Source organism: Anastrepha ludens, chromosome 5, assembly GCF_028408465.1.
Source record: "Anastrepha ludens isolate Willacy chromosome 5, idAnaLude1.1, whole genome shotgun sequence".
NCBI classification, from domain to species: Eukaryota; Metazoa; Arthropoda; class Insecta; order Diptera; family Tephritidae; genus Anastrepha; species Anastrepha ludens.
In genome coordinates, this window is record NC_071501.1 from 125,329,948 (window position 1) to 125,345,281 (window position 15,334).

The 15,334-nt window shown below is 38.3% G+C and overlaps 1 protein-coding gene across 9 annotated transcripts in view; it reads right to left on the reverse strand.

Moving 5' to 3' along the window:
* The window catches only part of LOC128865166 (protein split ends), a 125,641-nt gene that overhangs the window by 18,015 nt on the left and 92,292 nt on the right, over positions 1 to 15,334 (reverse strand). For 6 of the 9 annotated variants that reach the window (XM_054105232.1, XM_054105231.1, XM_054105233.1 and 3 more), the window contains 5 exons: positions 3,951 to 4,274; positions 2,830 to 3,866; positions 1,421 to 2,350; positions 326 to 925; positions 110 to 255 (listed from right to left, as the gene is read on the reverse strand). In XM_054105232.1, coding sequence (XP_053961207.1) covers positions 110 to 255; positions 326 to 925; positions 1,421 to 2,350; positions 2,830 to 3,866; positions 3,951 to 4,274 — 3,037 coding nt within the window. Of the gene's footprint in view, positions 1 to 109; positions 256 to 325; positions 926 to 1,420; positions 2,351 to 2,829; positions 3,867 to 3,950; positions 4,275 to 4,406; positions 4,702 to 15,334 lie in introns of those variants that run through there. The other 3 variants (XM_054105234.1, XM_054105238.1, XM_054105239.1) reach the window with 3 other exon arrangements.

The following is a 15,334-nucleotide window of genomic DNA, read 5'->3' on the forward strand; positions in this document are numbered from 1 at the left end:
TTAATGTTTATCATATTAATTAGCAGATTTAAACGAAATTAGAAATCAAATAATTCAATGCCAATCGAATGCAGTTATTTAGATAAAATCAAACTAAAAGATAACATACCAATCCACTGCCAGTGTTCATGGAATGATGATGATCGATTTTGATACGCTTTCGCGGGCTCACTATACTCTCATCACCACTGGACGGGCATTCTTCAAGTTGCTCTAAAAGATGGGAACGTTCTTTTTGTAGAATTCTTATATCACCTGCAGGAAAACCAAGTAATGACGCTGTAATTCGGATGTCAATGAGAGATATGAAATTTGATTTGTCTACCTTTTTGTTTCGCAGGACTTTTATCACAACGACGGCGACCACTGCTGCTATTCACCGTCACTTCAAGCGTTTCACTTACCCGTTCGTTCGCACTTGGTGCTGGGTTGGCTGCAATGCCGCTAACAATTGGTCCCAATCGGGAGAGGAGTGGTGAGTCGGAGCGCAGACCGCCACCGCTGCCGCTGCCGCCAGCAGAAAACACGCTCTGCGAGGCGGCATCCTCGTCGTGCGAAGCGCCTGAACCTTGACTATATTCATCATATGAACGGAATCGGCGCGTATCCAAGTAATCGTAGTCTACAGTGTGTCGTGAACTGCGTGACCCACGACTCCGAGCTGGCGTCGAATTGCCCGACATGGGTGTGTTCTGCGGCACCAACGAGCTATTTGACGACGTTGTAATATTGCCAGCGGTGACGCCGGCGACAATCGCAGATGACAACGCAGGCACAGCAATGGCTACTGTTACACTAGAGCCACTGCAACTGCTGCTACTTCCAGGTGTATTGTTAGGAGAACACCCATCGTTCGAGTTCTGATGGCGAGTGAAAGACGAGGCGCGCGAACGCGATTGGGAGTCGTACCGGTTGAATCGATTACCTGAAAAAGACATAAAAACACATTCTAATTTGGACTATTAACAAATTTTCTGGTGAGACAATAAAATTGTTCTGATGAATTCTCAAATATAAGAGTTCAGACGGTTCCTTATCAAGCACTTCAAACTATCAAGGTAAAATAATTTTGTGTAATTTCGGTCCAGTTAAAAAAATGCATCCCAAAATTAGTCAATTAGGCATAAAAAGTATAAACGAAATACTAATTATGATGAGCCACGCCCACTTGTCAATGTGTACGAAACCAATTGTGACGTTTTTGAATATTGGTTAAACCTCTTTCGGAATGGAATCAATTTTGTTACTGTCTTGTCAATAGGTATAAAAATAGATGAGAGACATTCAGACAATAAGTAGCCCTTCCATTCGAAATAAAACATTGCATATATTTTTTTCTTTCAATTTAGGCAACATATCCAAAATAGTTTTTTTAAATGTTCGAATGGATGAGAAACTCTACTTTTAAGTCGCATCGCACCTGCATTCTGTTTCTCCAGTTTGTCATAGAAAGCATCCTGGCATTCGCGGGAAGCAAAGTCCACTTGCAGTCGTCGGCCACGCAACGTCGCACCGCGCATCTCTTTCACAGCGGTTTGCGCGTACTGTATTTGGTCATACAATACCAGCGCCAGATACCGCATACGATCAACAATCACTTTCGTCACGGTGCCGTAACGCGAGAAATGCGATTGCAACAGCGACTCGGAGATCTTCTCCGTCACTCCATCTATCCAGACGCAATTCGTAGGCATCGATTTTCCAAAACCCAATTTAATTCGATTGCTTCCAAGGTGTTCACCGTCCATTTTGCGCATTGCTTTCACTACAGATATGATATCTGAATATTGGCAGAATGCATACGCCTGTGTGCCTTGTTTTTTAATGTCGATTTCGATGATTTCACCGAAACAATCAAAGTGACTACGCAACTCGCTGGCCGTTATATCTTTCTCTAAATTGCCAATGAAGAGAGTGCGCGTCGATTTCGGGTGGTATTCGTCCAGTTCGGCTTCGTACGGTCGGAACTCATTATCTTCCACATCATAGCCTTGATAGGGCTCAACTTCTATTTTGCAACCGAAAAAGAGTTTGTCTTGTGAGACCTCGAGTGCTTTTTCCACGTCGTCCGGCTTTTTGAAGCAAACCAGCGCATAACGCTCCGAATTCTGGCCAACCACTTTTACCCAGGTGACTTTGCCATGCTTTTTGTACTCATGAAAAAGACCATCCTTTAAGGATGTATCTGAGGAACGTGCGGGTAAATTGCGTACGCAGATAGCGAGCGGGCGATTGTCTTCGGAATGAACGACTGGGTTGACTTGGTTGCACGCTGAGCTACTGCCACTGCTACTACTGCTGCTGCTGGAGTTACTGCTGACATTGCCACTGCCTGCCATTCCACTTGTACCTGTTCAAAAAAAACAAGACCAACACATTCATAATTATTCATTGTAACATTAGAGATGTACTAAATAGACAAGCTGTAAGGTTGGAAAGTATATCGCAACACTCCTAGTTGCGCATCGAAACCACCCGTTTTATTTTCATACATATCAAAAGTAGGCGTGGTCAGTCACATCAAAAAATTTTAAAGAAAACTTGGCTCTGCTTAACTACTCTACACCTTCCTAACTTTTCATTAATAAGACCTCAACCCTTTTCGTGTTTTCGTCATATATTTTATAGTACATTTTAAATAATGTATTTTCAAAATTTGGAAGAAGTTGTGAGCTTTTATTACTACCACAAAGGTTTGCCAAAATAAACCGCTTAAAATTTAAGTCATATTCATTTGTATATAGCAATCAGATAGAAATGTTAAATAGGTAGCTCCAAAGAGTGGCGATGAATGAACGCAAGAGATTTATTTACTACTGCAGTCCATACCTTGTGGCGGCGTCGTAACTGCTGATTGTATGTTTCGCGAGCTGTTCACTAGCGCGCCAGCTGACCTGCTTGGAGTAGACTCACTGCCCCTAGCTGGGCTTGATGCATGTGAATGGGTTGAGGCGTTCGACGAAGAAGAGCTCTGTGACGAGCTATAGCTACTAGGTGAACGCGAGTGCGAACGACTCGATGACGTCGTGCTCCTTCCATGCATATGATGCGCTCGCGATGCGTGTTGATGATGCGGGTTTTGTGTAGACGAGGCGTGGGGAGAGGTGTTACAACTAGTGGTAGCAGCTGGGCCGGTAATAGTGGGTGCGGTGGTGCTAATATTGCTGCCCGTTGTATTACTAAAATCCTGACTTCCAGCTTCTGCAGCCGTTTCGACTAATGCTGCAGCGGAATTAAGAATCCCACTGTTGCCATTTGCATGACTACCAACAGGTGACTGCGATGTTAACGTTGCAGAAATGCAAGCCGGATGTGTCGTCGGTATTGCATTGCTATTACTGCTTAAACTACTGTTATAACTATTACTGATTGTACTACAACTGCTACTGCTACTATTGTTTGCAATCGAGGCCGTTGTCGATGCTGCTGTAGGTGCACCCATTCCCGTCGTATCCGCCGCCGCCGTAGTCAAGGATACTGTTGGTGAACTATTTGGCGATTCAGAGCCAATACGGGATGGTTTTGCAATTCTACTCAATTTTGAATGGTTTTTCATTCGAGAAGCACTAGAAGCTAAAGTTGTTGTTGATGTGGACGGCGCCGTCGCACTTACATCCGGCAGAGTGCCGTAATAATTGTTCCGCTGATGCGCTGTTAACGTTGCCGCAATCACCGAATTTATGGAGGAGGCAGGTGTGGTGATTGAGTTTGAGGTGGAGTAAAAACTGTGGTTGCTGCTGCTGCCTACTGTTGAGGCGCCGGCATTGCCACTGCCACCAGGACCGTTCGTATTCGTCGCAGCAGCGTCGTACCATGACGACAGCAAAGCGCGATTGTAATTTTTGATGGTGGCACCGTTGGAACTTCTGCAACGTAAAGTATTATAATTTCCTATAATGCCCATACAGAGTTCTTTTTTTGTTTTTTGTTTTTTTTTTTTTTTTACTTGCCTCTCGCTTAACTGTGCAGATGTGTAAGGTCCATTTTTGTAAAGTCGATCACGTGTTCTATTACGATTGTCTAGAATGCCACTGGTACCAACAGCAGGACCACCAGAGCAAGCAGGGCCTACAGAGCTTAAATCTTGTATGGACGTCGACGAGGGGCTTGACGATGCCAAGCTGTTTGGCGTTTGATAACTACCGATATTTCCAATCGAAGTGTGATTTGAACGACGAAGGTAAGAATCGTTATCTGCAGCCAAGCGGGAACTTCGTTCAAAGAAGCCACTGTTCCTTTCTGTGAAATTACTTGGTGAAACGTCTTCAGTAGACCTAAAATATTACAAAAGGAAAAAACAACCGCTTGTAATTTAGTACCTTATTTTATGTAGGATAAAGTTATTAGGTGGTAGCTAATATACAATTTCCATGTTTTCTGGTATCAATATTGTCGTTGACCTATACCTCCTCATAGTTGGCGGTGGCGTTACAGAAAATCAAAAACCAATCAAGGTTCAATTACTCGGAACTCGTGAAAACACGCCCAAAGAAGATAAACTTCAATGTTGGTACTATCTTTTTTGTTGTGCAAATATACAACACAGTTCCGTTATCAAACATATAACAAAAACTACTGCACGCAACTTCGCAAAACTGTGCAGAACACCAAAGGAAGCAAGAGTGTGTCAAAATTTCGACTTTTCTTCACATTCATTAATTATGTTTCCCCCAAGTAGGTAAATAACACAAAAAATTAAAAAATAACTTTTCAATATTTTTCTTTGTCGATTTTATTAATCGTAAATATGGTGATATATGGTCTGTACATTGATATACTTTTGTAACCCCTACGTTTACGAAACATCGATGTTTTTCGATGAGAGTTATCGAATAATGCGTATGGCCTTAATATACCGCTATAAACTTGTGCACTATTTCGATAATATTTATCATTGTGAGCAAAGGTAGAAAACGCTTATGCTCTTTAATACATTACATATATATATGCATTACATATAATATATATATATGCGCTTACACCCTTTGTGGGTGTTTGGCCGAGCTCCCCTCTTATTTGTGATGTGTGTATTGATATTTTTTTTACAAATGTAGGGACCTACAGTTTTATGCCACTTCCGAACAATAGATGTTATTTTATGAGGAGCTTTTCCAGGGCAGCATTACACTCGGAAGTTGGTTATTGCCTGGGGCGACCGCTAATAGAAAAAACGTTTTCTATATTTTGTTGCATCATGTGCGGAGTTTCGAATACAGGCACTACCGAATATTTGTCACGAAATGAAAATTTTCGCTTGATTTACTATTATTATTATTACAATTACTTTGTCTTGTGATTATGTGATAATCTTGGTCGATTAACACGCTATATAAACAATACCGATAATTTCTGCGTTAAAAATAAAAGTTGTCACTGAACATACCTTGGCATCACCAACAATGCACAGTGTAAGGAAAAGAGACTGTGGCGCCTTCTAAAACAGGCTATTTTATTTTTGTTGAATTTGACAATTGAGCAGATAAAAAAACATTGGTGTGCACGAATTATTTAATCTGGACTATCACTCTCTTCCGCTTGTTCTTTCTCTTCTTTCTGTTGTTTTTCGTATTATTTTAAGAGTTCGAAAGTTATGAGTTCTCAAAACAGTCGGATTTTTTTTCATTGTTACATAGAATATAAATAATTATTCCTCAAGTGAAACAGCATTAATTGAATTGCAAGGGCGACAGCCTAAAACAAAAAAAAAAGGCGACAAATATGACTTCTATCATACAGTTTTGAGTTGAATCAGATAAAAAAAAAATTCATTAAATGAGATCTTTTGCCCTGAACTTACTGAAGTTTTTGCCTTTTATACTATTACCACACAAAAATTGTCAGTGAGCAGTAAAACATCTACAAATGTTACAGACTTCTCGAAATTAGCCCTGAACATATATATATATATGTTCTATTACATTATATATTATATATGTATGTATATAATCGGCGCGTACACCGTTTTTGGGACCTACAGTCTCAAGCGGGCTCCGAACGGCAGATATTTTTATGAGGAGCTTTTTCAGGGCAGAAATACACTCGGAGGTTTGCCATTGCCTGCCAAGGGGCGACCACTATTAGAAAAATGTTTTTCTTAATTTTGGTGTTTCACCGAGATTCGAACATACATTATCTCTGTGAATTCCCAATGGTAGTCACGCACCAACTCATTCGCATACGGCGGCCGCCAGCCCTGAACACATGCCCATAGTAAATTCACATGATTTACATATAAGGTCGTCCAAGCTCTTCTGATGGAGATAACGTTGAAAAATGAAGTTTTGAGAGACATAGTTTTTAGTATCAGGGTAGCTAATACCCGTTTATTGCCTGAGGTCCATAGTTGACTGACAAAACTATCCAATAAGCAAATCAGCTGTAACAACTGTCTGTCACGCTAAATTTTAATCAGAATCAACTGAGCGATCCCGATTAGCACCTCCTGCTTGGCCTAGACTATGAGCCTTCATTTTAAACCAATTAACATACAAAATTTCAAATTTCAGTTGCCAATAAATATGTGTAAAGTTCTCTATGCAACCCTGTGAGGTCTGTTTAATAACAAGAGCAAATGGTCTGTTCAATGAGATTTGTACTCCGAGACATTAACATCAAATAGAGAAAAAACAAATCAAAGTTGGTGGATACACTTTAAACAAACTCTCTTATAAATGAAATTCTAAAGGGTTTTCCAATAACAGGTGTTATTTTAAATAGCCCGCTATTTCGGTAGATGTCATTTTTGAAGCTGTCATTTTTTGATAAATATCAATTTAATGTCAAATGACAAGTAGAAACTACGCCATTAATAAAAAACGATACATGCTTAAACAACTCAATAAAATTGTTTTTCACTACAAAAATGGTGAAAATTTGGCAGAGACGGTTCGTAAAACTCGAACATTTTTGGGTCATCGTAAAGTACCTTGTCGGACCGCAATATAGAAATCGGTGAAAAAATTTGAGCTGTTGGGACAAGTTAGTAATGTGAAGAATAAAACCCGTGCACGTCGCTCAAGAAGAGCCGAAAATATTGCTGTTGTAGCCCAAAGTATTGAAGTAAACCTACTCCAGCCCATTGTCCATTCCTCGTCGTTCTTTGGAATTAGGCATCCCACAAACGTCATTACACCGTATTTTGTATAAAGATTAAGACCCAGGCTTATAAAGTCCAGTTAACACAACAGCTCAAGTCGGCCGATCATCAACAACGTCGTGTCTTTGCTGATTGGGTCGTTGAAATGCATGATAATGATCTGGAATTCCATCGAAAAATCATCTTGAGCGATGAGGCCCATTTCCACCTCGGTGGCTTCGTCAACAAGCAAAATTGTCGGATCTGGGGCTCAGAAAGTCCAAGAGTTATTGTTGAAAAGCCGGCGGAGTATTGGACCTTACTTTTTCGAAAATGACGCTGGAGCAACACGAGCGGGGAATGGATTGCGCTATCGAGAGATGATTAACGATTTTTTATGGCCGGAATTGGATAGTATTGATCTGGACAATGTTTATTTTCAACAAGACGGCGCTACGTGCCACACAAGCAACGAAACCATTGATCTTTTACGGGAATAACACCTCTTATTGGAAAACCCTTTATAATAAACGACACTAATTTTAATTTCATTTACCAGCATCCACAATAACCTTTGAGTTGTTCTAATGCTGCGAATTAATTGCTAAGAATTAATTGAAGAATTAGCAAGTTATCCTTTTTGCCGAAGAAAGTCCGGCTACATTCAAAATTCCATTTTTTGAAAGTTCAATCTATCTATTATAAACCAAAAGAAATCGTTCTAAAGTTAAGTTTTTCTTCATTTACTCATACCGAATTTTTTAAAAGCAACAAACACTTTCAGCTAATTTCCATGTGAATGAACACTAAACCCAATGACGCAATTTAACAGTTAATTGCGTAGCTATTTGGTCTAATCGAATGGTCCTATACACCAAAAGTATTTTTTTTAAGTCTTTTGATTTAAATTTAAATCTAAATCGGTTTAAATAAAAAAATGATAATATGAGCAAAAAATACTAAAGTTACATATATAATATTATCCGCTCTTTGATAATTTGCTCACAATGCTACTCAGTGATGGCATTTGGATTCAAAATGTTAATTTTATGGATACTTCTCCCTACGTATAAGTTTTGATACTTTGCTAAAACCAAATATAAACATATACATATATGCATAAATTCTCACGACATTCGGTTCTAAGATATGTTCCCGGATTTATATCCGTCCAGGAACTGTCACTCCAGCAGTATATGCGTACGTATTTGCTGGAGATAGTTGTTGTTGCCGATGGTCTTAGAAACTAGGGGGGCGTCCATAAATTACGTGAGATGTTTAAGGGGGGGAGGGGGTCGAGTCAAATCTCATCTAATCTTACGTTGGAGAGAGGGGGGGGTCTCGGCAAATATCACGCAATTTTTTTTCTGATTGAAACAAAAAAATTGTACATGCTTAAGATTTAATCTCAAGCGTAATCGTAGTATGATTAAGATCATTCACTAATTCGTTCGAAAGAAAATAATTTCATTCATACTTCGACGTTATACATTACTACTGTCAAACCACCATATTTGTTTTATACCAAATAGCTCAATTTAATCTGAATTTGCGGTACAATGTAGCCCGTCGGTTGTTTTCGCGCCACTATGAGCCGAACGCCCTATCACTCAGGTTGACGTTTGACAATTCCGGACTTTAAAGAACATGACGGAAAATCATTTGCTCCATTTCTAATACGCGTACCGATTCAACCGCTGAATGCCTTCATCAGCACGCCTATTGATCTCTATTGCCCAAGTATACGTGATGATTTAGAGAAAATATGCTGCAGTACATGCGGTATTTACTTCGCATCTATCACAAGAGCTGCAGAGCACAGGAGAGCAGCTCACATTGCACCAGCTAAGCAAATGCGTATGTTCCGCAAAGTGCGACCCTCACGGATTGTCACAAGACGAGCTAATGAGTTACTGTGCGCAAGCGTCAACGGCTTAGAGTGGCTAGATTAGAACGAAGTTGAAGGAGCACATGATTTTACTGAAAATCATATGGACATGTTGGTCCCAATAGTCTCTCTTGAAACCGCGCATGATTTTCCATGGACTGAATTAGAGTAAATATTCTTTTTTTAATCGCAGTAGTTACGATTTAAGTCTTCTATTGTTAAATTTTTATTACATTTATAACTCTCAGCAATATTGATTACTAGTCTTAACTAGTCGTAAATAAAAGCACGAAGCAAATTTTTTTTATTTTTACAATAACAATCCAACGCGTTTACATAAGAAACCCACATTTTGAAAAATCTCTCGTGAGATTGGGGGATGGGGGAGGGGGTTGAATAAAATCTCACGACATCTCACCGGGGGGGAGGGAGGGTCAGAAAATAGAAAAAAACACCTCACGTAATTTATGGACGCCCCCTAGTGTATTTTCATAATGTGGCATAATTTTTTATAATCAAATAGAAATAAATACAACAAAAAAGTTAAAACATCCAATTAAACTAATAAATGCTTACATACTTAAAATATTTTAAATACAAAAACTTAAACCAATGTTTCCAGAGCTGAGGCTTTATATATTCCCTTAAACCTCCCTTTTCATATATCAATAAAATATACATATATATTATAGGTTTCTTGAAGGCTGCATACCCCCCTTTATGGGCAAAACATTCCTCAAAGCATTTTTTATATGGAGCTCTATATCGATAATATTCCTGAGTGTACCAAACACAAATGTCGAAAGCATATGGTATGTTTACTTGGACAGCTGGCTTGACAGATATGCTATTAAAAGTTATATACGTTACTACTTAGGGTATGTCTGTATGTAGTATATGTTACATACATACAGTGTAAACAAATTAATAGCGAGGATATCCAAGCCTCTGACTTTTTGTCTTTGAGGATATCCTTTTTCTGCCTTGGCTGGCAAACGCCCATATATAAATTTCATACAGCATTCAGTTTTTCCAATACATGGCTTCTGTAGGTATGTGCGCATTTAAATAAGTGTATATATGTATATTGTGCATAAGTATAAGTGCATATGTTGTACATAAGCGTATACATATCTGGTGTGCGCACTGTAAAGGGCTGATAAACGTCACTTTTATTATTGTTTCTGCTAGATTTAAACTATTGTTATTATTTTAAACTTTCGACCTCAATTAAGCTCCTCTTTTTACTGTTGTTACTCTCTCAATTTTTTGTTGCTGCCGTTGAGTCGAGTAGAAATTGTTGGCCGATAGACCATAATAGTTGCTGCCAAATAGAACCCCAAACTCCGTGAGATCCGACTATTTATAACCACCTTCTGGGGTTCGGCTATATTCGTGTCCACTCAAAGCTTAAACATTATAACCTCTCTCTCTCAACCAAAGATTGTGTAACAGGAATGAATAAATTTGTGCTTGTGTTAACAACCATATAGATGTGGTATGCACTATGTACTCGCATATTCCACAAAAATGGAAGCCCAACAAATATATTCGACTGGAATGGTTCGAGCATACATAAATGCTACTAAATCTAGTATAAACAGAGAAGACGTAATGCTTGTCTACATATCTGCATATATACTTATATACGTGCATTCAGAGAGAGAGATGGGGAGCAACACAACTGGTGCGAAAGGACCCTCTTTTGGTGCAGAGAGGCTTCGGTTACTGCGCACAATCGCTCCTATATTTTCACAAATTCCTGCCACATTTACACACACCTAAGGGTACATACGAACGTAGTTAGAACCAGTGAAAATCGCTCGCTGCATAGTTAGTATATAAACACATACACAGCATAGATATTTACGTTAACACATATGTATGTATGTATGCATAATGTTACTCCTGGACACAAAATCCGCAATATGTTCGCTGCTTTAGTGTTTTGCTTTGTGTTTGTATTGTTATGCCAAATAGAGCTGCAGTCGCGCATGGCTAGGAAAATGCTTTTTCAACACATTAGGCTATGAAAGCTTTTTTCCAACTTTTCGATAACCAATTTCGAAATGAAAACTTGCACTGTCTGCACCGCACCTACAGCTATGGTCAGACATTTAGCGCACTTTATATTATACTGATAAATAATGCAGTTACTTTTAAGAGAGTGCAAATTTTCCTAATTTTGTTTTCAGCATGATAAGAGTTATTTATGGGTCTCTTCAAATGCCCAAAAAATAACCGTTATAAATCTTTCGTATTTGTTATTGCTTATTTTTTCTTGAGTTCTGTCTCAATTACGTTGGACAACTATTTAGCGCACTTACACGTGTTTTTCTCTTACATGCGATCGGTTCGGCAAATAACTATTTTTTGTGGTGAATATTTAATTAATAACGTCTATTATTTAAATTTTTGCTAAAACGGCTAGAGGAAAGTGTTGTTCAGTTGAACAAAGAAAAATAATATGGAACCTTTACCAAATGGGGACCAATCAAGTGAAGATTTCCAGAATAGTGCATTGTTCAAGAAAAATGGTATACAATGCCATCAAAGATGTCAAGTCGGATGCTAATTTATTAAAACAAAAAAATTCGTAAAGCTCCGCCACGTAAAAGTTCCCCCCGTGAGGATCAAATAATTGTAAGGAAAAGTCGATCGGATCCTTTTATGTCTTCACGAACGATAGCGGCTGAAGTAAGGGCAGAATTAGGCTTATTTGTGTCCAGTAAGCTCGTGCGAAGGCGTCTGAATGAAAATAAAATATTTGGTCGCATAAGCAGAAAAAAACCGCTCCTATCAAAAAAGAATATTAAAGCGCGTTTATCATTCGCGTGTAGGCACCTCTTCGAAAAGACAGAGTTTTGGAAACGAGTACTTTTTACGGATGAAACTAAAATAAACCGCATCGGTCCTGATGGAAAAACGTATGTACATCGTGAAAAAAATCAGGAAACCAATCCGCGGTACACAAAAAAGACGGTGAAGCATGGCGCTGGGAATTTAAAAGTTTGGAGGTCTTTTTCGTGGCGCGGAGTTGGGCCGCTGGTCAAGATAGAAGGAAATATGGATAAGCATGTGTATCTGAATGTACTTAGAAATAATATGGAGCCATATTCTTTCGAGTTTATGCCAGTAAATTGGATATTTATGCACGACAAAGATTCCAAACATACTGCGGGAGTGGTCAAAAACTGGCTTTCGCAGGAAAATATTACCCAGCTCGATTGGCCAGCACAAAGTCCGGATTTAAATCCAATCAAAAACTTGTGGAATGATGTGAAGACGATGTTTGGACAAAAAAAATTTTAAAATATCGATGAACTTTGGGAAGGTGTACAGGAAGCATGGAACTCTATTCCTTTGGACAGGTGCCAAAAGTTAATAGAGAGTTTACCATGCCGGTGTGAAGCAGTTATACAGAATAACGGCTATTCTACCAAATATTGATATGGTAAATAATAATAGTAAACAATCTTTTCTCAATTCTTACAAATATTTCTTATTTTTTGCAGAAATCAAAACTGCGCTAAGTCTTTGTCCAAATCCCACTATGACCAAATAAGATTTACTTCTGTTTTATCATATTTTTACTAGGGAAAACTGTCTACTTTAAGTTATTTTGTCTTATAATAAAGTGTTAAATATATTTAGTTAAAAAAGCTGGATTTAATTTGGTTTCATATCATTTAATCGAGCATTATATTGAACTCTTTTTAGGTGCGCTAAACGTTTGACCATAGCTGTATAAGAATGAAAATCAATTTGGAAAGTTACTTTCAATTTGCCAAAGTTGCTTTGCATTCATCCGAATGTTGCCGTGTGGCATAGTTGTGATTTGTTATGCAATATTAATTATATTTACTTTAATATCAAAAGCATTTTATGAAATTTTTTTTTCCGAAAAGAAATATATAATAGCTGTGATTGTATATTTATTGTGTATTTGTGTATTTTTCACTGTGGCAACGTGGACTTAACTCATGCCATTTTTTATTGAATTATTTATGTAAAAGGTTTTCCAATAACATGTGTTAGGTAGATAATTAACGATTTTTTATGGCCGGAATTGGATGGTATTGATCTGGACAACGTTTATTTTCAACAAGAGGTGATCACAATTGGCCGCCGAGATCTTCCGATTTAACATCTTGTGAATTCTTTCTTTAGGACCACGTGAAAGAGAAGACCTACGCCAACGGCCCAGGGTCGATTCAAGACCTCAAAGATGTAATTCGAGAGGCTATCGAGGCAATTCGGTTATGGAAAAATTTCATGAAAAGGATATTGTCCTGCAAGCGTGGTCGTGGGGGTCATTTGCCTGATGTTATTTTCCACTATTAATGGCATACCTTCGTCTTTATAATGAAATAAACATCCGATCATTTATATTAAAAAATATCTTTTTTTGTTGAATATCAAAATAACACCTCTTATTAGATAACCCTATATTATTGCTAAAGTTTTACGCTGGAGAAATCTTAAGAAATGGTTACATACAATTTTTTTGCTTGACTTGCATGTACAGAACCAAATCATTTTCTTCAATTGTTTTAATCATCACCGAAATCATCTTCAGCAATACATTTTTTTACATAAAAAATTATGGAAATTTAATTTCACGTCCTTAACTCTTTTACAACACAAATGTTAGATGGACATCACGAACCTTCTCTCTTACCTAATTTCAAACTCATCACTGTCTTAACATCAGCTGTCATCTCGTAGTTTGGCAACTCAATTTTCATTTTAACGCGCCATTTGCCAGCGTAAATACAGAGATCCGATTTGCTTGTTGTCATTTTGAAAATGAAATGTTAAGACAGCGAGGTGCCCACATAAGAAAACGGAACAAAGTAAAAACAGAAATTCGACAAACGTTAAAACACGCTTGATCGAAGGTGTAGATGTGGGGTAATATCACTTCGACAGATAAGGAGTACGAACACAGAGTCTCGATATAATTTCAAAAAATGCCGCTAGCTTTACTTTACACCAAAAAATCTTTACCTTGATAAAGCAATTTGTTTTCAGGTCTCAGCCTAAATTTTCGAAAAGTCTGACTTTTTATATGCACCTTCAGTGAACATATCGACCAAAATTTTTCATCTCTTACATACGCATGGGTGCGATCGAGAAATATTCCTAGTCTGCGGCGCCGCCAATGAATATGATCCTTCAACCACTACTACACCAGACAATATACAGACAGGCACTAAACGGTATTCATCAGGAGCCATTTACCACGTTCTCAAACTCCCGTCCCCAAATGCAGTCAACGGAGTCCAACTACCACCAATCGCAGACGAAGAGCTTTAGTTGCCTTGTGAGACCTGCGTTAGTTTGGCGCAATTGCTTTCAGGATATTGTAGCAGGTTAAACTTCCAACTTTCCAGAATTCACCCAGAAATTAAGTTTTTTTAAATCAATTTCCGGAGAATTCGTTCATAGAATTCATTCTATACGCGGATGATTAGAAATAATATTTAATTTTTTTTTATTTCTTTATTATTCCACTTGGGAACATAGGCCTTCAGGATTTATATCTCCTTCGATTAACGGCTATTCTCTTTGCGACATCTCACGTTTGGTTAACTGCTTCTAAATCACGAAGGTTAGAACACCTCCAGGTATTTCGTGGACGACCGGGTCGTCTGTGTCCTTGAGGATGCCATCCCAACTCTGTTATGTTCTAAATACAAATTAATATGATGCATTGCATCAAGCTCTTCACATTAGAGCAACTCTCTTAGAGTCCCCCGAGCTACAAGGCTTAATAAATTTTAGAGAAGGTTTTCAGCCGCATAACATTGGTTTTCACTAAAAATTTCAAATAAATAAAGCCGCAAACAAGCTCACCCTGAAACTCCGCTATGCTCGGCTTCCCATTCCCCGTAAGCTTTTATTTGATTTACATGCAAGGTGTGATTGCTTTTCAAAATGATATACTTGCTGAAAGTAATTTCCTTGCTACATGTGGCAGTACCTTAAAACATGAAATTCTTTTCGCTGAAAATTGAACTAACGATGTTACACAATAGTAGGATAATCTAAGGATGCAGTTAGGTATAGCCCTGGATGTTGTCAGTGTAGCTCGTTGCATTATCCATTTCGCTGCGGCAACAACAGAAAACCGAAATGGGTCGTGGAAGCGGAAAATGAAAGCATTATGCCGCTGTGTTATTTTTGGCCGGCCTTACTCCATATTTATCCGAAGCTTTAAGTACATACACACATAAATGCATAAGAATAATTTAAATAACGGGGGGATAGCTTATCTCACTTTTCATCACCAATGGAACCATGCTACTGCAAGCAATTACATAATTGAACGGCAAATTACAATATTAATTTTAGTTTTACGAAATAGC